At 37.1% G+C, this 22,897-nt stretch overlaps 1 protein-coding gene across 1 annotated transcript in view; it reads left to right on the plus strand.

The window, feature by feature from the left end:
* The window catches only part of ppp1r37 (protein phosphatase 1, regulatory subunit 37), a 65,834-nt gene that overhangs the window by 6,454 nt on the left and 36,483 nt on the right, over window positions 1-22,897 (plus strand). The window contains exon 2 of the mRNA XM_059330729.1: window positions 18,021-18,118. Coding sequence (XP_059186712.1) covers window positions 18,021-18,118 — 98 coding nt within the window. The remainder of the gene's footprint in view (window positions 1-18,020; window positions 18,119-22,897) is intronic.

Consider the following 22,897-nt stretch of genomic DNA (forward strand, 5'->3'; position numbering starts at 1 on the left):
GAGTATATTACTATAATTACTTTTATTTCATAAACCTCTGTTGCTGCTTATTTCATATTTCTGTAAAATGTGTATTGCACTGTTGTTATTTGTAACGGTGCACTTTGCTAATAAAGCTGGCTTTAGGGGGGAAAAATCCTCTTTTTGGCCGTATTGAGCCCTTCAGTGTCGTAAACTCTGGAGGCAGCCATCTGAATCAGGTATATATTATATATATATTATATATATTAGGGCGTGGTATTTAAATGACGCTTGTTTCGAGCCGCCACATTTATCAACAGTCGAGTCATTTTTACACTGTGATTGGAGAGATACGATCGTTTTAATGAATCACACGTGAACCCTATCATAAGACGAAATATACGCTCACATCTGTGCTCGTTTCTACGGCCGTTTGATAAATGAGGGCCAATTTGTGGCTAGAATTGATACTAAAATGTAGGAACTAGCTTTAGCATCAGAGTTTAATTTGGTCTGCAGTAGTGAGATATGTCTGTCATTTTGCTCCCAGTTAGGTAACGTCTTTGTTTGTCAGAGCTGCTTTTCGTTCTTTCCTCTCTCAGTGTTGAGACTTGAGGGGACGTCTGTTCTTTCCCTCCAGACCTGGGCAAATACTACATCATATCCTGAGATTCCTGAACTTCCCAACACGCTGTGTTGCTTCCCCTGCTCCCTTTGCTTCCCCTCCCCTATTTCTCCTCCTCCTCGGCTGGCCAATTCAGTCGAGCTGCAGCCCAGGCTTATATCAGCAAAGCATGTCATTACGAAAGCAATGGATCATACTGTGAGCATGTGCTAAGTCATTTATTTTGACTTATCAATCACTGCAAACACTTTCAAATGTAGAGAGACTTTTTGTTTTTGTCAAGTCATGATTCAACAACCACCACAGAGAACGACAGAGCATGATAGAGTACTATTCCTTTATTGTGATAAAGCTTTGTGTACAAATAAGCGTATACTATTTGCAATGCAGACATTTCTTTCACATTAATGACTGTTTATCCTGCAAGCGGCCAAGCTCTTTGGCCTACGTGCAGCTCCGTCTCATGTCATCAGACCCGAGGCCCAGTTGGCACCAGGTTATTAGAGGCTCTGTGACCCATGAAATGTTATGTGTTATGGCTGTGGACCAAGTTACCTACTGATAAGCAAAGCTTTCACTCTACAGAATGGACAAAGGCTTTGAAAACCTAGAAGGTAGATTAGTTTGTGCTAGACCGGGACTGGATTTTCTAGGCCAAGGCCCATAGAGTACAAGGCATAACAGGGTTCAACATTAAGGATTTTTCGGTTGCCCAAAGTCAATTTTAACTTGCCCCTAATGCAAATTTTGACAAGTTGTCATCCTGTTGAGAACAACATGGCTGCAAATATTTGAGTTTTAAATCAGCTGCAAACATCTCAGTAGCATCTTGCTCTTCTCACAGCGCTGTAGCAAATTCTATACCGGAGACAAAAGCCAGACTTAATACACCAAACATACAATATGATTGTCACATAAAGGCTTTGATTTTTTTTTTAATAATGTAATATTTCTAATAGTTTTAGAGCTAGTGACTTTGTTTTTTTGCTTTTTTAAATAAATGAAAATCATTATAGGAATGTTTAGATGCAGAGCTATCCATGCAGTCGATATTGCATGGCAATATAAATACTTATAAACATAAAATGTATATGTGCATGCCTCCCTATCAGCTGACTCTGGAACAGCAAACAGCTACTCAGGATTTGTAAAGTATTGTAAACATCGGCGTCTGCTAGATAAACTGTGGAATGATGACACTGTTTTTCCGTGTTGGGATGTTTTTTAACTTTGCACGCTGATGCCTATATGTGAGTGATACGATAACACTACTGGTAATATCAGCCCTGTGGGAAAGCTCCAGTTTTTACATTAATCTATTATACATTTCTGTCTGTCTGTTCTATGCACGCCCCTTTGTTTGTCTTTTAAGTTGAAGAAAGAAGCGTCTGTGTCTGGTGTTTGTTTTGTGATTACCTCTGGCCTTTTACCTGTAGCCCTAAACCATTTTCATTGATTGTAAATGCTAGCATTCCCTAGAGCCCGACTGATATGGGATTTTTGAGACTAATGCAGATACTGATTTTAGAGGGGGGGAATTAATAGATTACAGATATGGTAGTCAATATAGTCATTTTTTGAGCTGGATTGAAAATAGACCTTTTTTATGTGGGTTGTGCAATGATTTTTCACCACTCAAATATACCCAGAGGGCTACTTTTTTAAACATAAAACTTTATTTAATAATATTTAACATTGTTATACATTATTATACGCACAATGTATTATGTTGTCAGCCATTCTATAAATGATAACAGAGAAAATAAAGAAGCTAACACCATTTCTAAATCACACCAGGCAACATTTTCTGCATTATATTTTGTGTAAAAAACATTTTTCAGAACTGCACATATCAGACAGCATATTCACGATACCGGTAGGCCTTTGATAGGCAAATATCGGCCAATAATATCAGTCATCTGTTGGGCTCTAGCATTAACAGAGAACATACCAGTCTCAGTGAAATCTATCAGCTTTTGGTTTGTGTCTGGTGGTGATCTCTCATCCAGTCCCAGTGTCTGTGCTGGACTTTCTGCCCTCGTCAAACAGGAATTCCTTGCTCTCCTGGCGAGGCTCGAAGTGACAAATATTACTTACACATTGCACAAAATGAGCTGTCCTTTAAAAAAAAGAGCGTACAACTGTTGTTTGCTCATCTCCATCTGGTCTGGCAGCTTTCTCTCTCTGAGACGCAGGCCTGGTTTTATGTGGGAAAAAGTTTGAAATGGCTGCTCTGTTTTTTTGTGTTCATCAATGTTTATCACATCAAGTGAAGGAGGCTGTTGATGCAGAGTTATGTCTTACATTTGCATGAAGTCCACATCTTGCAATATCATTTACTGTCCATCTGTAGCTGCTTTGCCTGCAGTATTGTCCAAACCAATTTAAAATACTGGAGATCTATGTTGTATCTGGGAAATTATGTGAAATTTGAGGACGGGTATTGTGTGGGATGTGTGTGAGAAGCCTGGTGGCTGCAGATGTTGTAATTTTTTCACATTCTGCCTCATTCTAACTGGAGTGCTGTCTGTTAATTATTGATCCGCACACAGCGACTTGGAATCAATTCTTGGGTTGTTGTTTTTTTTGCATACTTACACTTGTGACAAGTCTTGATGTTTCTTTAGCTGCATTATTAGAAGCATTCACATTTGCTTTTATTTACTTTTGACCCACTGTCCTCATGCAGACCTGTGTACAGTGTGATTTATCAGAAGTAAATGGCTTTAGGTGGCTGTATAAAAACAGATGAGCCCAAAGGTTTAAGCAGAAGGCAACTTGTATCTCTCTTTGTGTTTATGATAACCCAACAGATGTATCAGTTGACAGATATTATTGCCCAATATTGGCCTATCAAAGGCATATCGGTTTCGGTGTGTATGCTTTCTGATATGTGCTGTAATTAAATCTTTTTTACACAATATATCATGTAAAAATCCTGGCTTGGCGTGATTTAGAAATGGTGTTAAAATAGACTAGTCCTAGCAATAATAATTAAAAAAGCAATCCCTTTCGCAGCATCCACAATCATATCAGACCCTCAAGGAAGATATATTATAGTAACAGGGAACTTGTATAATAATCCAGTAATACTAGCTAATATATATGCTCCCAATGTGGATGATGAGCAGTTTATACAGTCTTTCTTTTCAAAATTACCAGATATGAATTCTCATCAGCTCATTGTTGGGGGTGATTTCAACTTAGTGCTAGACCCATTTCTGGACAGGTCTGCACAGAGGCCAATAGCTTTGTCAAAAATAGACTAGTCCTATTGATTCTTTATTTTCTCAGTTATCATTTATAGAATTGGCTGACATCGTTTACGTCGTTTTGTAGTATTTGTATAAGCTCTCAAATACTTTTTGAATTTCATTTCTATCTGCTACAGAGGCTGAAAAATCTATTCATTAGTAAAAGAGTTCACACTTTTTTTCCCAGAATTTCCAGAAAATTAGAGGCTTATTTTAAAATCGCCCAGCGGTTTTTCAGGCCTCAATGGGTTAATACAGTTTTATGCTTGAGAAAGTAGCTCACTGGGTACATTTGCAGAAAAAAAATCAGTGCACAATCCACATAAAAGGGTCTATTTTCATTCCAACCCAAAAAATTACTATAACTGTGAATATATTGTTAAGTGATTAATATTCCCCCTCTAAAATCAGTATCCGCATCGGTCTCAAAAGTCCCATATCAGTCGGGCTCTAGTGTTTACCCACTGCGCCGTCTTGTTATCCAGACTGGTGGAGACATACAGCAGCAGTGGCACCTCTGACCAGCCAGGCAGCCAACTGTCATGTGTGAATGACGCTGCTGTCACCATCCACAGCACAGCAGTGTAAAAGAATGGACTGGACCGGGAGAGTGGGCCTATTTTCAACACTGGCACTTGCATGTTAAATAGGAGCTGGCAACACTTGGGTGTTTCGCCCACAACATACTCACATCTATCTCTGGAAGTTTGCCCAAAGCCTTGGCATGTTATTCCGAACATTCCTGTCTGAAACCCAGTCACCTCAAAATTTGGGGATTTTCTTGTTAATGCTAATTGCTATTCGCTCCATGCACTGCCAGTTAACCCTTTATCAGGCAAAGATATACCTATATTTGGTAACTTCAGGTAATATTTTGAGAAAAAAGTTGCAAATTTACTAGATTAAAGTGGCAAATCTACAAGAAAATAAATTGCAGATTTAAGAGATTTAAAGTGGCAAATCTGTGCAAAAAAAGTCGCAGATTTATGAGAAAAAAGTGGGAAAAAAGCAACTTTTTTTCTCCCAGATTCACCACTTTAACCCTTAATAGGGCACTCATTGAAATACTTGCAAATTCCAAATTTCAACCCTAGAGAATATTGGAGGATATTACATACTGCCAGAATGTGTAAAAAAAAAACATACGAAAATAATATTTTGAGAAATTTTTTTACGAGATTAAAGTGGCAATTCTACGGAATTTTTTTTTGCAGATTTATGATTTAAAGTGGTGAATCTGGGAGAAAAAAAGTTGCTTTTTACCCACTTTTTTCTCGTAAATCTGCGACTTTTTTCGCACAGATTTGCCACTTTAAATGTCTTAAATCTGCAACTTTTTTTCTTGTAGGTTTGCCACTTTAATCTAGTAAATTTGCAACTTTTTTCTCAAAATATTACCTGACTCTAACTACCAAATATAGTTCTTTGCCTGATGAAGGGTTAAAGTACAAAATGATGTTCATATGTCAGTTGTAGATGTCCATAAACATTCTCTCAGTGATCATCTGAATCAACTTTAAATACTGCCATGCTGCAGTTTGTGGTGCTTTAGAATATATTATACTGGCAGGCGTTTTTTTCTGCCTAAATGTATATCAATGATGGTATATATGATGATGGTATTATAAATAACAGTAACACCTCTCTGTGTAACACAATACAGCTCAGCAGCACCACAAACCACATCCTCTTTCAACAAAAACTGAAAATTAAAACCATAAATGACTGAAAATGCTTGGAGGCTTTTATATCATATGAAACTGAGCATTTTTTCTACTATTTTCTGACATTTCATAGACCAAACAGTAGTTAATCGATTGTTGAAGAAGAAAAAAGAAATTTCAAAGTTAATGGATAATGATAAAAATATAGTTGGCTGCAGCCCTACTGGCCGTTTTAGTGTCTATCATTGGTTTCCTAAAATTGAGTAATCCGCCCTCCAAGCTAAAATGCCAGCCTGTGTTTACAGAGTCATTCACTCTACAGACCATGTTCATAAAGCACAGTTTCTAATGTGTAAAACACAGGCTTTAATTGTTGACCAAAAGCCAAAACAGAGAGAAAGGCCCATTATCAAATGAAGCCAATATAATAATAATGCGCTCTTATTTCAAGGACTACATGGCTTTAATTCTCTCCATTCTTATGCTTATGAAAACCTTTGGAAACCCTCTAGAAAATGAATTGATTTCATAATGAATGTCAGAGTAATAAATAAGCATATTTGACATTTTAAATATGCAGGATTTTCATCAGATGGCAACAATATGAAGGTGGTGCAATACAGTTAGAGGTGAAAGATTCATTGATTAGTTACAACAAGATATTTTAGGATTCATCTTGGGCTTTGAAATATGCCGATTTACCTTTTTCACCATTTTCTGACATTTTATAGACCAAACGTCTGATCGATTAATTGAGTATATGGTCATAGAATGAATTGACAATTAAATAACCGTTAGTTGCTGCCCCACTGAAAGTTCAACCCACACTCGTATGTTAATGGTTTTCATTTAACAGTGGTGAGGAGTTTGGCCTTCAGCTGAAACAGAGTGGATTATTGGACACCTGGCCTCCATGTGTTGCTAGGCGCTCTGTGTCCAATCTTGTGCATTGGAACACCTTTTTTGAACTGCTAGCTGGGAATAATTTCCTCTTGAAGCATGTAACCTGCCAACACTGGTTCCGTTGTCGTAACCTTTTATCTCAGACATTGATGTATATAGTTTCTAAATTATCAATTCAACCCCACTTTCCAGAGACCTCACACTTTCTGTCATTTAGTAATTTAGCTTTCCCTCCTCTTAATGTGATAATCCTTCCAGAGGATTGGTGGGCCATTGTCATAGCTACATAACAATTTGCCCAAGAATAAACTAGGTCAGTCAACAGGCTGACTACCTTTTCCGACCACAGTCCTCTCTTTCAGTTTGTTGTTGTGTAACTTAACATTATTCTGTCCTTAGACCCCTGCTGTTCCTGCAGCTCCAGATGTGTGCTGACAGCAGGTCAGGTATTTATCTGCAGTAGCTCCACAGAGGCTGGTACAGACTTCACCACATTTCCAGTCATTGCCAAAGTTTATCTCAAAGCCTCCACATACAAAATATGCAGTATCATTCTTAACTTGTGTAACCAGACTGTGCAGACGAGTGTAAACGGAAATTCAAGACATTATGCAAGTTGTATATTTTCAATGGAATCCTTTGTTTGTGCCAAGTCTCTCGGTTGTCTGTCTGCCTGTCTGTCTCTGCAAATAGTGTTGCGTCTTCCTCTGCACACATGCAAACACTTGTCTTCGCTTGTTTCCTCCTCGTTGTTGGAGTGAGGGGAGAAAGCGCATCACCTGTAGACTGTGTGTTTGCAGTTTGCTTTCTGTCAGCTTAGACCAAGGATAAGTGTTAAGAATTCTCCAAGTTAGAAATGGGGTTTTGTATTTGTGCTTTTATTCTGAAGTTGGACGTTATATTTTCAAAGCATGCACGCAGTTCCTTCCTGTCTCACGTTTGTCGATTTACATTTTGTTTGCAGTGGTACGGCAGTCACTGATGATGTAAGTTGTGGTTATGGTGATGGGGAATTAATGAGAGCACGACTTACCTTTTTGATAGTGATTTGTCGCTCCTGATGTGTATTTACAGCTGTTAAATAGTCTGTTTTTTCACTCGTTAGCGTCTGTATGCTAACTGAATTGAACTGAGTTTTGTTATGACTGGTAGCCTTCATACTACTGCTGATATATATGTGTGTGCTACGTAGTTAACAGTCAAGTTAAAGTTATATTCATTAATATTAAGTTATAGAGTTAAATGCATTTTATATATTGTGAAGTGGTTGTTTAGCCCAGTCTATTCAATTGCATATATTTAGAGCTGTGTACATTGATAATTTAATCCTTTATTTTTGTGATATAATTTCAGAAACTGCATTGTACCAGAATACGTCGCACAGTCCCTCAGTAAACGTTATAAACCCAATTGATGTCTTGCATGCTTTCTGACCGAAGCCCTGCAGTGGTCAATTAGGCAAAAATCAGCATCAGAGGTCACAATCCTCAACAATAAGAGTGATGATGAAGGCACAAAGATGGCAAAGCTGAGGAGTATAAACAGACTGACATGTATATAAAATTGGGTCACTCAAATGCCTTCTCAACAGTCACTTATCCAAGAGTGCAGTAAACAGCAGCTCTCAAAATGATAATTTGCCGTACAAATGTGGAGCAAGTGCTGGCACCAGGGGCCTCGTGTATCAAAGAGCGCGTAGCTTTCACACTGAAAGATGGCGTACTCCCAAAACTAGAAAAGTACACACACAAACTCACCTCCACATGTATCAAACTGTGGTTAAGCCAGGTTCTGCCCACCTTACCCTGGAACTGAGCACATGCACGAGCCACCAACCACGCCTCAGCTCCTCCCGCAAATGAATACGCAGATGACATGCAAATGACTATACATCGCCGGCATGACCGCTAATTTAAAAAAAAAAGAAAAGGCAAATCAATCTCCGAGGTGGAGGCAGGAAAATGTGCTTGTTGGAGCCTCAGCTCTGGGATCAGCAGCGAGGTTTCACTGTGGCTGTTAACGCAGCTTTTTCAGAATTGATAGAGCATTTTTATGCATCAGTTTATAAGCCACGCTTAACTTGTTGTCCCAATTAAACATCACATACGGGATCAAATATGCACCACACCTGACTTATTCTGAAAGGATTTCCCACACACATTTTTCTCTGGGGAGAGGGATCTGTGGTCATGGATCGCTGTGCACCTGCAGCGTTAACATCTCCATGTCAAACCAAAGGGGAAACAATCGGCCATCGGGACTTTGACACAGTAATTGAGACAGGTTATCTGTGGTATTTGTGAGCTCAATATCAATCAGAATCAGAAATACTTTATTGATCCCCAGAGGGAAATTCGGTATATATGTATATAAAAATAATGGAAATAGCAAAATATAGGCTATAGACTTAAGAAAATATACAATCTTTAAAAACATACAGACTTCAACATACTGTCATTGCACAAGTAAGCAGCAGTACGCAGGTGAAATTTAAAATATAATGACAGATCAACAATAAAATCATCTATCCCCTCATATTTGGAACGGGTTATTGAGGGTGGAAAACGCCATTTTCCTTCATTGTCCGGAAGCTATAAACTATGTAAACACAAAGCCAGTTGTATGTAGTTTGAGTTTAGACATGAAACACATTTTAAATACAGCAGAAAAGACAGTACTTACTTTCCGCCAAACAAAAGTTTGTGTTGCCACCGCACATTCTCACGGCAAGTTCACCTTTCATACATGCATGTGCGGGAAAAACAGCGTACGCAATGTTTTTGTGCGTACGCAGCGTTGAACATGAGGCCCCAGATGATTTTGTGCCAAGATGATGGTCATTTACATTCATTCAGTGCCCCAGTTTGACAGCAGCTTCTACACTGCAAAAAAAGAAAAGTTGGGTGAACTCAAAATTTCAAGGCAATAAACTTCGATAAAATTTTAAGGGCAGCCAAGAGTTTTGTTTTTGAGTTTGCTCAACTCTGAATTTCTCTGGCACAAGAACGCCGCTATGAATGTCAGCTAATGTTGTGACCACAGTTTTGAGTTAGCATTGATACGCTAATGGCTACTCTTGTAGCTGTAACAAGCAGCTAGCATCAGTTAGCCGCTAGCTTTCGCTAATGACCAAATTTCACAACAAAGAAATAAGAGTTATCGGAACTATTGTCCCTTGTTGTGAACCCCAACTTAAAGATATAAGTAACAACAACTCACCAACTTGTTTTTGAGCAGGCAACTGGCTTCCTTTGTTGTGCTAACTTACATTATTGCCCTAAATGTCAATCATTTATATTTCCAAGTTTTACCAAATTAAATCACTGTTTTAGGCCAAAAAATACAAGTTGGCTTTTTTTGCAGTGTAGGTAGTTGAGGTTCTAGCTCTTTCTCAGCACCTTGGAAGATAATAATCACATGTTTTTACAGGCCCTTAAGGTGGCTTCCACATTGAATGTTTTTCAAAAAGTTTGAACGCATTGGAAAGCTCCTTTCAGAGGTTTGGAGAAGGGGTGATGTCTGTGATGGTCTATTTCTTTTAACGTTCCAGAAATTGCAGTCCGATGGTCATGCTGCGTTTGGCAGAATCTGCTCAGGTATTAATTGGAATGAACAAAGTCTTTACAATCCTCTTTACAGTCTGAGTTCCCTCCCTTGTGGTTTTTAAATAAACCATTATACACAAAGTGATCAAGTGGTCATGTGATGGACCTAGGTCTGTTAAATTGAGCACTATGTTAACATATTCTTCAAGTATTAACACTGACATCGAACATGAAATAGAGCCCGACCAGTTACATTGTCAGCCAATTCTATATATAACTGAGGAAAAAAAGGATAAATAGGAACAAAATAAATAGCTAAATAAACAGCATTAATGCCTTTCTACTGGCAAGAGGAAAGGAGTCTATTGCCTGTTTTTAGCAGCTTTTCCCACATTAAAAAAAACAGTATATGATCACTTATTGTTTTGGTGGAAAAGGGGTATAATGCACAAACAGAGTCTGGTACTAAAGCCCGGCTGTTGGCACTCTGTGGGTCGATCTGTTCTGACCTTTTGTGGGCGGTGTAGAGGCTTTCACTGCAACAGTGTTATGATGTTTTGCGGCTACAAAGGAGAGAAATCTTGTATCTTTTTGTATGAGGTGTCATTGATGCTTACATGGCTTGTTAGACAGCTTTAATTGAAAATAAAATAAAAACTCTGAAGAATTTGCAGCATTAAATTACCGTAGGTAGAATTATTGAAAGTTTTTTTTAAATCAAACAACTTATAGTAGTAGATCCCAGCTGATTCTTCTGTTTTACATTTGTGAAGTAGGTTTTTTTTTCACGAGACAAATTCACATAATTTGGAAAACAAAGAATCACCAAAAATGTGAAGGCAACCTGTGTCTATTAGAAGCTCAGGCCGCAAGACTCAATGTTTTGGCCAAAATCTTGTTGCATAGCTTTATTTTTTTTATTATTCATTTGTGCAAGCACTGGTTTTATTGTTGAAATAAAATGGTATGTTCATTTTTTCACTGTAAACCTCCTTGTGCTTTATAGCTTTAGTATAATTAAGGCGTGGAAGGGAAGTAGCAGGTTTCAGGTGACTGATCATCCGCTCACATTCAATGCCTAACTGTAAAAAAAAAAAGTAAGTACAGCTCTCTCCTCTCAGCATATGTGCCTGTACTTGTTGCAGCTCTGCCGGTTGTTCAGCTTCAGTAATTGATTGACAATTTATGGCAGGTAAACCTCCCTGGTTGCCTGCAGTTTTTCCTCGCCCCAAGATACTACAAGATACCAATCTAACACACTGTGTACTGGAGCACAGATGCAACACAGCCTTAATTTGTTTTGGGAAACAGACATGGGTTATTAAAGAGAGAAAAATATACTTTCCTACATTTTGTATATTCATAATAAGGTTGGGCTGATGGACAGAGGCTGACTGAAACAAAACATGGTGATCTAAACTGGTGACAGCGTACTTATAAAGTAATATTTCTTATTAATCAACTGCAGGTGGACACTCGGGCTGTCACGTTGCCCCAAAATAAAATTTAAGCAAATCCAAAGTGAAAGAGAAATCTTTTAAAAAAGAAAGGTGTGACGGGCATATACAGACATGCATCAGGTATCGGTATGCCTTAATATTGACTAATTAATATCAATTTTGAAATTCAAAGACATTATTACAGTTCATTCAAATAAAGTTTACCTCTTAGCATTCTGCTTTCTCCTTTTTATTGAGAATTGGGGGTTGTGGGAAGTGGATCTTTATGGGGAGAGAGCAGGTCAACAATTAATGCCACATCGAAGTGGTGAACATCATCTGAAAGCTGTAAATATTGAATGAATGAATATTAATTTGAGATGCAGCACTCTGTGTCGAGTTGTTCTGGTCATAATTCTCTAATAGAAAAGAAGATTTATCAATTCCATGTCCAAGCCTAACTATGTCCCAGAAGTTGTTGCAGCAATATTTGGCTTGATACCATTTGTTACAGACGTGGTGCTGAATTAGACAAACAATTTTAATATCTAGAATGGATAATAAGTACTAATGTGTTCTTAGATCTTCGAGTTTCGTATACCTTATATTACCTTCTCTGTAGCAGTAAGATTAAGCCCCATGAGATGTTATTGTCCGTCGTGGAGATCAACATATGCTAATTCTGTAGATATTGCACAACCCTAATTCTGAACCCTAATATACTTTTAGAGGAGCATACTGCAACAAACTAGATTATACCAAATTGATTTCCAGCTCTCCTGTCATGACTGGACTGCATACATTTGATTGCATTGATTTCCTTTTTTCTACCTTCAACACCGTCTAAATAACAAGGGGAAATATGTCAGAAATAGAGAAGAGGAAAAAGATTTTAGAGATCAAGGAATTGATGTTGATGATATAAATGCGTCCCTCTCTACCTTTAAAAGACCCAGCTCTTCAGAGAGCATCTTCTCTCCTAGCACCACACGATAATTCTACTCCTTAAAGAATTGTCACTAGCACTTATTGATGCACTAATAGCTCTTATTGCACTAGACCTTCATTGTTTGCTTTTATTCTTCCTGTAAGTCGCTTTGGATAAAAGCGTCTGCTAAATGACTAAATGTAAAATCTAAATGTAAGTGTTGGCACATAAAAGGAAGTTTTGCATGATTTCAATACAGTATTACTTTAACATGTTGTGTTGATCCCACTGTTCAAAATGTCTGCTCCACTAAAGGCTAAATCGGCACCGGCAAGATAGTGGTCTAAAGCTCATCATCATTCGTAACCATAAAGTCCACAGTGCTTATTTTTACCTCTGTTGATCTGAGTCAGCAAGCCAGATGCTGTTGTAGCAGGGTCCTGCTTTTTTCTTTTTTTGCTCACAAGCTCTGCGTTGGAAGCAGCAAGTGATTTAGTGTGTGTTGTTGCACAGTGGACAGTGGCCAACAACAATAACAAGGGAAAGGGGCGTGCTGCTCGTTGGTGTCATTTAGCGGATTCACTGAGTCAGAGCAGAGATGGACAAGATCCACTCATTCATTTGTCTCTTTCTCATTTTATGCCTGAAATCCCATCACAAGGTGTTTTTAAAGCAGCTGCCCTTCCCTTTATGCTTTCTTTCTTCACTACAACATGAAGAACGTGTTTATGAAAGGGATGGCCGGGGCAAGGTGGATTTATGAAGAGGGGGGAGGATTTTCAGCTGAACTTGTAAACTGGTTGGCAGAGATATATTCAGCGGTTTATATTGGTATTTAGTAATTGTTTGCACACTCACTGTGATCAGACTTTACTCCTATACTTCCTCTTAACCTGGTTTTCAAAGAGTGGTTTGGAGCAGTCCTCCCTCTCTCCCCCTCTTGCGTACCTCCTCATCGCCACTCCCTCCATACATGTACCAGCAGCACTGGAGGGAGTGTAATAAAACAAAGACAAAGCAGGCAGAAATGCAGGCAACAGCTGTAGCTCAGCGCTTAATGATCCTGCAGGGCTGAAGCACACATCTTCCGTTTAACGCCAAACATTTGACTCCTGAGTGGCTCTCGTATACTGGTTTTCTTTGTCTCTTTTCCCCATTTCCTGCTTTCGCATAAATAGTTTATTTTGTGCTGAGGTGTTACGGTAAGCTTCCTTTGGTTTTGAGCACAGCGGTGATAGATTAAACCATATAGGCCGTGTTCTTATTTTACTCAGTCTCCTTCTAGCTTACCCCCCTTTTCTCTCTCTAATTAATGAGCTATGTGTGAAAATACTGTGTAGTAAGCATGGGACCCTTCCCACCTCCACCCCTACCCTTCCCTGAGGAAGTGTTTACACACACACACTTGCTCCACAGCCACTCCGCACAATAACACTTTTCCAAGGACACAGTGTTCACTGGAACGCACACACTGTGCTGTACAAATTTACAAGACTGCACTCTCCCACACTGGCAGTAGAGGCATTTAGGTTAAATCCACAATTCTGTGTCCAGACACCTTTTGTAGATAAAACAGAAATTCGGATTAATTCAGCTGCACTTAATTACAACTGATTTTCAGGATCTATTAGCTGCATTAGCTTACATTGAAACCCTGCAAGCTGGCATCAGGGTTGAAGAGCCTCATCTTCTTAAACCACCACAGCAAGGTATTAACTTGCTTTCTTTTAAATTAAAGGACGCATTTACACTGTGGATGCAGAGTTAAAGGAGAGGCAGAACTTAGTAAAAGGCCCAACAAGCATTTTTAACTCACAATGGTCAGGTTTCCATTCATTTGTCAGATTTATTTCAGCACATTTTTTCCGTGTCCATCAGCTGGTTTGGAGCAGATTAACTATGACTAGTTGGGTTTTTTTTTAGAGAAGTTGACTCAAGGCTATGCATGATGCAAGTTGCAAGTTTTAGTTTTAGTTTTTCATTTCACCATGTTTCATGCTGTCAGGAAACATTAGAATGATCCAGGAAAATGCTGACAGCAGAAACGGCTTATCACTCATGTGAGTTACACGTTCACTACGTCAGAATTTATTCGGCAAAGGTGTTTCCATATCCCATCAACTCTTTTTCAAAAAAGGTAAAAAGCCTGTGCAGATGAGGAAGTTTTATCATATTTTGCTGTTGCTGTTTCCTGATTTTGCTAAATCAAAATGTGTGTAAAAAAACAGTTGAGTCATACAACCGCGATTTTAAATATTATTTTACCCAGAATCAAGGTTTTAGGTAATCAATGACCATTTATGGCTTACTGTGAGGATAAACCAGGCTTGGGCTGTTGTGCACAATTTCACAATGATTGAAAGTTATCAGACAGAACTATGTGAATGTGAAGTTTTCTGCACTCAATATATCCCGACGAAACCAGTTTAAGCTTTTCTGTGTACATGTACATTCAGTGTGTACCAGCTCCTGCTGCAAGATTCAACTGGTTTCCATTTGAGTGGCTCTTTGGTCTCAAATGTGTTGTGGCCGCTCTCATTGTATTCATGTGGCACTGACTGCATGATGCAAGTTGCAAGTTTTAGTTTTAGTTTTTCATTTCACCATGTTTCATGCTGTCAGGAAACATTAGAATGATCCAGGAAAAAGCTGACAGCAGAAACGGCGTATCACTCATGTGAGTTACATGTTCACTACATCAGAATTTATTCGGCAAAGGTGTTTCCATATCCCATCAACTCTTTTTCAAAAAAGGTTAAAAAGTCTGTGCAGATGAGGAAGTTTTATCATATTTTGCTGTTGCTGTTTCCTGATTTTGCTGTTTGCCATTTTTCAAAATGTGTGTAAAAAATATGCGAAGGGAGTAAAATTTAAAGACTTGTCAACAGTTGAGTTATACAACCGTGATATTATTTTACCCAGAATCAAGGTTGTAGGTAATCAATGACCATGTATGGCTTACTGTGAGGATAAACCAGGCTTGGGCTGTTGTGCACAATTTCACAATGATTGAAAGTATCTGATTGAAAGAAGATTGAAAGAATGTGAAGTTTTCTGCACTCAATATATCCCGACGAAACCAGTTTAAGCTTTTCTGTGTACATGTACATTCAGTGTGTACCAGCTCCTGCTGCAAGATTCAACTGGTTTCCATTTGAGTGGCTCTTTGGTCTCAAATGTGTTGTGGCCGCTCTCATTGTATTCATGTGGCTCTGACTGGCCCTTTAATTTAGTCTCACGCACACCATTACCTCAGAGTCACCACAGTGTCGTCTCTTGTAGTATTTTCAGCCATGGTCTGACAGAATAACACAGTTGGTCAGACATGCAGGGTTTTGAACTGCCTCTTTGTCTTACCAGCAGGTCATTCATTCTGACCTACAGGCTGGAACTATTTGTATAGAAATCCAATGTTTTTATCATTATTATTTGTATATTTTAGTTTTGCCGGTTGGTCCATTCTCTTCTGCCAGGGCCTTGCACCGATGGCGGGGTGATGAACTTGAGTTATGGGCGAGACAAAGGGGACAGGAGAGGCCGGCAACTGGAAAGTGAAGCAGACAAATTGTCACCTTGGCGAGAGAAATCAAAATGCTGACTACAGCACAGAGACTGATTCACACACACTAGCCCTATGTGTACAGTACTGTTGGTACAGTAGAAGCATAGGGCCGGTTTCTGTCTGTATCAGCATTTACTGCTTACTCTGAATGTATTTATCGGCCTGTCAAAAATAAGTCTGGTAGGATGCATATCCTCCTTTGTGTTCCTCTAATTTTATGTCCTGATCTTTCTCATTTCCTGTTTACATTCACTTATTTTTTCTTTGATTCTATCATCATCTTTTTGTATTTCTTTCCCCCAATGTCTCACTTCATCTCTCAGCAGAGCCTCTCAGCTAGAACAGTGGGTTTGAATGTTGCCCAGTCATCTGACTGGAGTTAAAGCCTCCGCAACAGTCTGGGAAGCAGCGGCGGCTGACCCACACACACTCCAAGAACAATACCTCCTTTTGCTGACTTAAGTAGGGGAGCCCTTAAAGGGGTTACACTTTCTGATCCTCTCTGTCAAGAGAGTGCTCCGCAAGGCAGACACAAACGTGACACATAAAAAAGATAATTTCCAAGTTTTTAAAACATTTTTTATTAGTTTATTTAAAAGGGGACAGTGCACTTTCATAAAAGACATGATTGTACATGGTTAAAAAGCCAGAGTTAGCCAGAAGGCTAGTTTTCATCTGTAGTCCCCTGGCCATGGTGTAAAAAAGCAGAGAATTATGAAACAAAAAAACACGTACAATATACAAAAATACATATACAAACAGTTAAGAACAATTAAGAAAAAATACAACATCACATACAACATAACATTTTATCATAACATCAAAACAACACAACAGTACATCCCAGTACATCCCATTCCTGGACTTCATTATGTTAATAATTTGTTAGTCATGTCGGGACATTCCTGGCTGATAAGCACCATCGACATCCGTTTCAGATGCTTTGTTGGTTGTTTAACTGTTCACCTCACAAGTGAGAGTGACCTGCGAGCGACCTGCATAGCACACAACTAGAGCATCAGTTAAACTGATGATATGACAACGTGTGCCAGTAAGCAATGTAAGCAGAACCACTTTGACAATTTGCATATACACTACTGGTCAAAAGTTTTAGAACACACCAACTTTTCCAGAATTTAATTGAAAATGATGCAGTTTAATGTCTCAGTGTACTCTGAAATTAATGCACATTTAAAATTCTTTATTGAGCATGATAGTGTTTTGAAAGTAAAAAAAAAGATTCAAAATCACATTTTATGTTGGACTAAAGGACTGAAAAATGACACAAAATAACAAAAAAGACACCTACAGACACAAAATGACTAAAAAAAGACACAAAATGACCAAAAAAAGACACAAAATGACTAAAAAAAGACAAATGACCAAAAAAAGACACAAAATGACCAAAAAAAGACACCTAAAGACACAAAATGACCAAAAAAAAGACAAAATGACAAAAAAAGACACAAAATGACTTACAAAGACATGGAAAGAATTAAAAAATGGACAAAATAGCCCAAGACTCCATAGAGTTAAGTTGTTAACCCATTTCTTGTTCCCTGAAAAAAGGCCTACTTGTATAATTCTGAAATGTACATTATTTTCCAGTTTTGGTTAAGCTTACCTTTTTTTATTTACCTCTGGCAGTTCACCACTTACCTTTGTACCCTTTCAAGCTGTTCATTTGACTTGAACTGCTTGAATTTCAATAAAAAAATGGAAAAATTGGGGTGTTCTAAAACTTTTGACCGGTAGTGTATGTCGTACTGTAGCTGTAGTTTGTTTGAACATCAGTGTAGCTGGATACAAGAAATCCTGTCCAAATCCCGTCCCAACCTTTGTGACGTGTCATACAAAATATGAAACGAAATCATCAAAAGAAAGCTGTCACACATAGCTTTCATTTATATAAATGAGCACGGTGAAGTTTTATTGTGCAGAAATAGAAATATGTATATTTTAAAGCTTATGTGTAATTATGAGATGATACTGATTGGGACATACTTCACTCAGTCGGATCCTCCTGTGTGTGTGTGTGTGTGTGTGTGTGTGTGTGTGTGTGTGTGTGACCTTGTGTTGTTTCCTCAAAGAAACAAAGCAATAAAAGCAATCCTTACCTTATTTTTCTGTGTCTTGCAGCTCAGAATGTGACGGTGGAGGAGATCCTATCTTCCTACAAACAAGCCTGTCAGAAACTCAACTGTAAACCCATTGCCAAAGTGCTCAAACAGATACAGGTGAGATTCAACGCATCACAAAAACACAGATGATCAGACACATCAGAGCTCTCTAAAACAGCTTCAACACAAGCTCAACATTATGACGTTCATGCTGGTAGGATTTATTGTAGTTCTGCTGTTGAGACTGTAGTCCTGGTTTGTTACTCGAATCATCTGCTATCAGAAAAGGAAAAATATTCATTTCACCCAACCAAGGTTATTATAGTTAACGAAAACTAACGAAATAACGAAAACTAGAATTGAAAAAACATTTTCGTTAACTGAAATAAAAATAAAAACTAGAGTTTTTAAAAAAACGATAACTAACTGAAACTGTATTGCGCGGTTACAAAACTAACTAAAATTATTGTGGAAATGTCCTTAGTTTTCGTTTTTGTTTTTTCATTCAAAATTCAGTGTTTCTATTTGAACATGCAACACATGGTAAATATGTTTACTGAGACTGGTATGTCTACACTTCAACCAAAGTTCAAAACAGTTTATAACCTTATTGGGGCTGAGATGGATAAACCGAGATGGATAAACTGAGATGGAAATAAAGGCAAAATTTATTATGACCACTTTGAATCTGGCACCCAACAAATACCCCATTACAAAAAAAAACTAAAACTAACACTAAAACTAATAAAAACTAAACTAAAACTAAGCATTTTCAAAAAATAAAAACTAAACTAAAACTAGAAAACTCACTCTAAAAACTAACTAAAACTAACTGAATTTGAAAACAAAAATTCACAACGAAATTAAAACTAAAACTAATGAAAAATCCAAAACTATTATAACCTTGCACCCAACGAGGAAATGCCAAAAACAATGTCAGAGAAAAGGTTGTGAATGAGAGGGGCTGTTTCTACTTGATATCATGCTATTTGCCACCTCTAGTGGAACGTCATAATCTCCTCTTAAATCCCTTGGCAGAGGAGAAAGCCATCACAGCCCCAGCCTGCTGAGCTCCTGCTTTTTTAACAGTTTTTCACTCCAATTTGACGTGGCCTCTTCCCCTGTCACTGCAAACACTGCTGTCATAAAGCTACCAACCACTGCTTTATGATGGCAAAAAGTTTCAACAGGAGAGCATAATGTGCTCGAAACTTTGCTGTAACTTTGCTGAGTGCAGTCACAAGGACAGAATGCATTACCAGCTTCCCACCTAAGACAACAAAAGCAAAAATGACGAAAATTCACAGGTTCTAGCTCCTCAAATGTTGATTTTTTTTCGTATCGTACGTTATTTGTGTTTTTTAAGTGGTGGACAGAAAAGCAAGGAATGTAACCCTTTATCAGGCAAAGAACTATATTTGGTCACTTCAGGTAATATTTCAAGAAAAAAGTTGCAAATTTACTAGATAAAAGTGGCAAATCTACAAGAAAAAAGTCGCAGATTTACGAGAAAAAAGTGGGAAAAAAGCTTTTTTCTCACAGATTCACCACTTTAAATCTCATAAATCTACGCATTTTTTCCTCGTAGATTTGCCACTTTAACCCTTAATAGGGCACTCATTGAAATACTTGCATATTCCAATTTTCAACCCTAGAGAATATTGGAGGATATTACATACTGCCAGAATGTGTAAAAAAACATACGTAAATAATATTTTGAGAAAAAAGTTTACGAGATTGAAGTGCCAAATCTACGAAAAAAAATGCGTATATTTATGAGATTTAAAGTGGTGAATCTGGGAGAAAAAAGTTGCTTTTTTTCCCACTTTTTTTCATAAATCTGCGACTTTTTTTGCGCAGATTTGCCACTTTAAATCTCTTAAATCTGCGACTTTTTTCTTGTAGATTTGACACTTTAATCTAGTGAATTTGCAACTTTTTTCTCAAAATATTACCTGAAGTTACCAAATATAGTTCTTTGCCTGATAAAGGGTTAAAGAAAGCATTAGAAAATTGTAAGGCATTTTCTGACGAATAGAGTGAACAATCAATCAAGAAAATAGTTAATATATATATGTATTAATTAAAAGTTGACAAACACACAAGCCTTCAATTTCGCCTTTCGAACTCAAAAGCTGGATCATTGCCCCTTTTTTATTAGAAATAGAAATTTCCCTACATACATCTTTTGTCATATTTTTAGCACATTGTTATTACATACTCTTGTACAGTAAGACAGAAGATGAGGAAAAAAAATACAGAATTAAAAATTAATTAAAATCAAATGTGTGCATATGTATTAATGCTGTTATATTTTACATTTTCAAAGCCCAGATTAAAATAATAATAATAATAGAAATTAGCTTTGTATATTTGAGTCTGTTGTATTCCATTTCCTCATTTTCCGAAAAAGAACAAGTAAGCTTAACTATGTATCCAAAGAGAACAAAAAGTAATACAAGTAGTATCTTTTTGAAGAAGAATTAAAAATGTAAGGACAGTTGTTTATATCAAAAATTGAATCAAATTATGACTTTGAAATGTAAAGTCTCTTTATTTGGCTTTATCTCAGGCCACTATTTGTAAGAACAGGTATGAATAGTCAGTGTAGTTATTTGACAAAGAATATACATTTTTTATCAACAATAAACTTGATAAGGTAAAGTAAAAGTCTAGCTATTTGTCTCTAAAAAAAGAAACTAGAAATAAAACCTCACCTGTTATTACATACATGAAGCAACGACTGAGTGTGTGTGTGTGGACACTGTAAAATGGATACTGCAGTACATTTACTTTACATCAAACCTGGCCCAGTCCCCAGGTAGTTAAGTAAGTGCTTCAGTCTTCACAATACAAAAACCAATACAGAACACTTATCTTATATTGACTGAGCCAGGAGCACGGTGGCCAGCTGCTCACTTCAAGTAACATCAAGCTCACTGCCTGACAATTTGCTGGAGCTTTTCATGACAAAATTGCTGCTTCTTGATTCTTCAGCCAGCAGAAACCTTAACCCTTAATAGGACACTCACTGAAATACTTGCAAATTCCAAATTTCAACCCTAGAGAATATTGGAGGATATTACATACAGCCAGAATGTGTAAAAAAAAAAATAAAAACAATACAGACCCGGGGGAGGGGGGTCATATTTTGAGAAAAAAGTTTACGAGATTAAAGTGGCAAATCTACAAGAAAAAAATGTGCAGATTTATGAGATTTAAAGTGGTGAATCTGCGAGCAAAAAGTTGCTTTGTTCCCACTTTTTTCTCGTAAATCTGCGACTTTTTTCACGCAGATTTGCCACTTTAAATCTCTTAAATCTGCGACTTTTTTTCTTGTAGATTTGCCACTTTAATCTTGTAAATTTGCAATTTGTATTTTTATTCATATTTGGCCCTATTATGCCATCATTGTCAAGTTCTCCTGGTACAAGTAATTGAAGAATAATTCTGTTTGTACGACTGTTTCTTGCATTTTTTTTTACTAGATTAAAGTGGCAAATCTACAAGAAAAAAGTCACAGATTTAAGAGATTCAAAGTGGCAAATCTGTGCGAAAAAGCAACTTTTTTCTCCCAGATTCACCACTTTAAATGTCATAAATCTGCGCATTTTTTTCTGTAGATTTGGCACTTCAATCTCGTAAACTTTTTTCTCAAAATATTATTTACGTATGATTTTTTTACACATTCTGGCTGTATGTAATATCCTCCAATATTCTCTTGGGTTGAAAATTGGAATTTGCAAGTATTTCAATGAGTGTCCTATTAAGGGTTAAAGTGGCAAATCTACAAGAAAAAAATGTGCAGATTTATGAGATTTAAAGTGGTGAATCTGCGAGCAAAAAGTTGCTTTGTTCCCACTTTTTTCTCGTAAATCTGCGACTTTTTTCACGCAGATTTGCCACTTTAAATCTCTTAAATCTGCGACTTTTTTTCTTGTAGATTTGCCACTTTAATCTAGTAAATTTGCAATTTGTATTTGTATTTTTATTCATATTTGACCCTAATATGCCGTCATTGTCAAGTTCTCCTGGTACAAGTAATTGAAGAATAACTTTGTTTGTACGACTGTTTCTTGCATATTTTTTTTCAAATGTTTTCATTTTTACATTGGAGGTCCAGGTCAATAAAGTTAATATTATTATATTATTATCATACTGATTGGTCAGATACGACCAAACAGAGAGACATGGGGACCAAGGTTATTATAGTTAACGAAAACTAACAAAATAACAAAAACTAAAATTGAAAAAACATTTTTGTTAACTGAAATAAAAATAAAAAAAAATTTTTTTAAACGATAACTAACTGAAACTGTATTGTGTGGTTACAAAACTAACTAAAACTAACTAAAAATATAGTGAAAATGTCCTTAGTTTTTTTACTTTTTTTATGCATAATTCAGTGTTTCTATTTAAGCATGCAGGGACACATGGTAAATATGTTTACTGAGACTGGGATGTTTACACTAGAACCAAAATACAAAACACCCCAAACTGTAAGAGTTAATAACCTTATTGGGGCTGAGGTGGATAAACCAAAGGAAATGAAGGCACATACCCATTACAAAAAAACTAAAACTAACACTAAAACTAATAAAAACTAAACTAAAACTAAGCATTTTCAAAAAATAAAAAATAAACTAAAACTAGCAAACTCACTCTAAAAACGAATTAAAACTAACTGAATTTGAAAACAAAAATTCACAACGAAATTAAAACTAAAACTAATGAAAAATCCAAAACTATTATAACCTTGATGTGGACCTCAGTTAGATATCCACTGAAGTTACCAAATATAGTTCTTCGCCCCATAAAGGGTTAACAAGAAGTGAACATGCTGTGCAAGTTCAAAACTCCTTGGGTACAAATAGTTGCGTATGCCAGCCATTCTCA

This window comes from Centropristis striata, chromosome 4, assembly GCF_030273125.1.
Source record: "Centropristis striata isolate RG_2023a ecotype Rhode Island chromosome 4, C.striata_1.0, whole genome shotgun sequence".
Classification (NCBI taxonomy): domain Eukaryota; kingdom Metazoa; phylum Chordata; class Actinopteri; order Perciformes; family Serranidae; genus Centropristis; species Centropristis striata.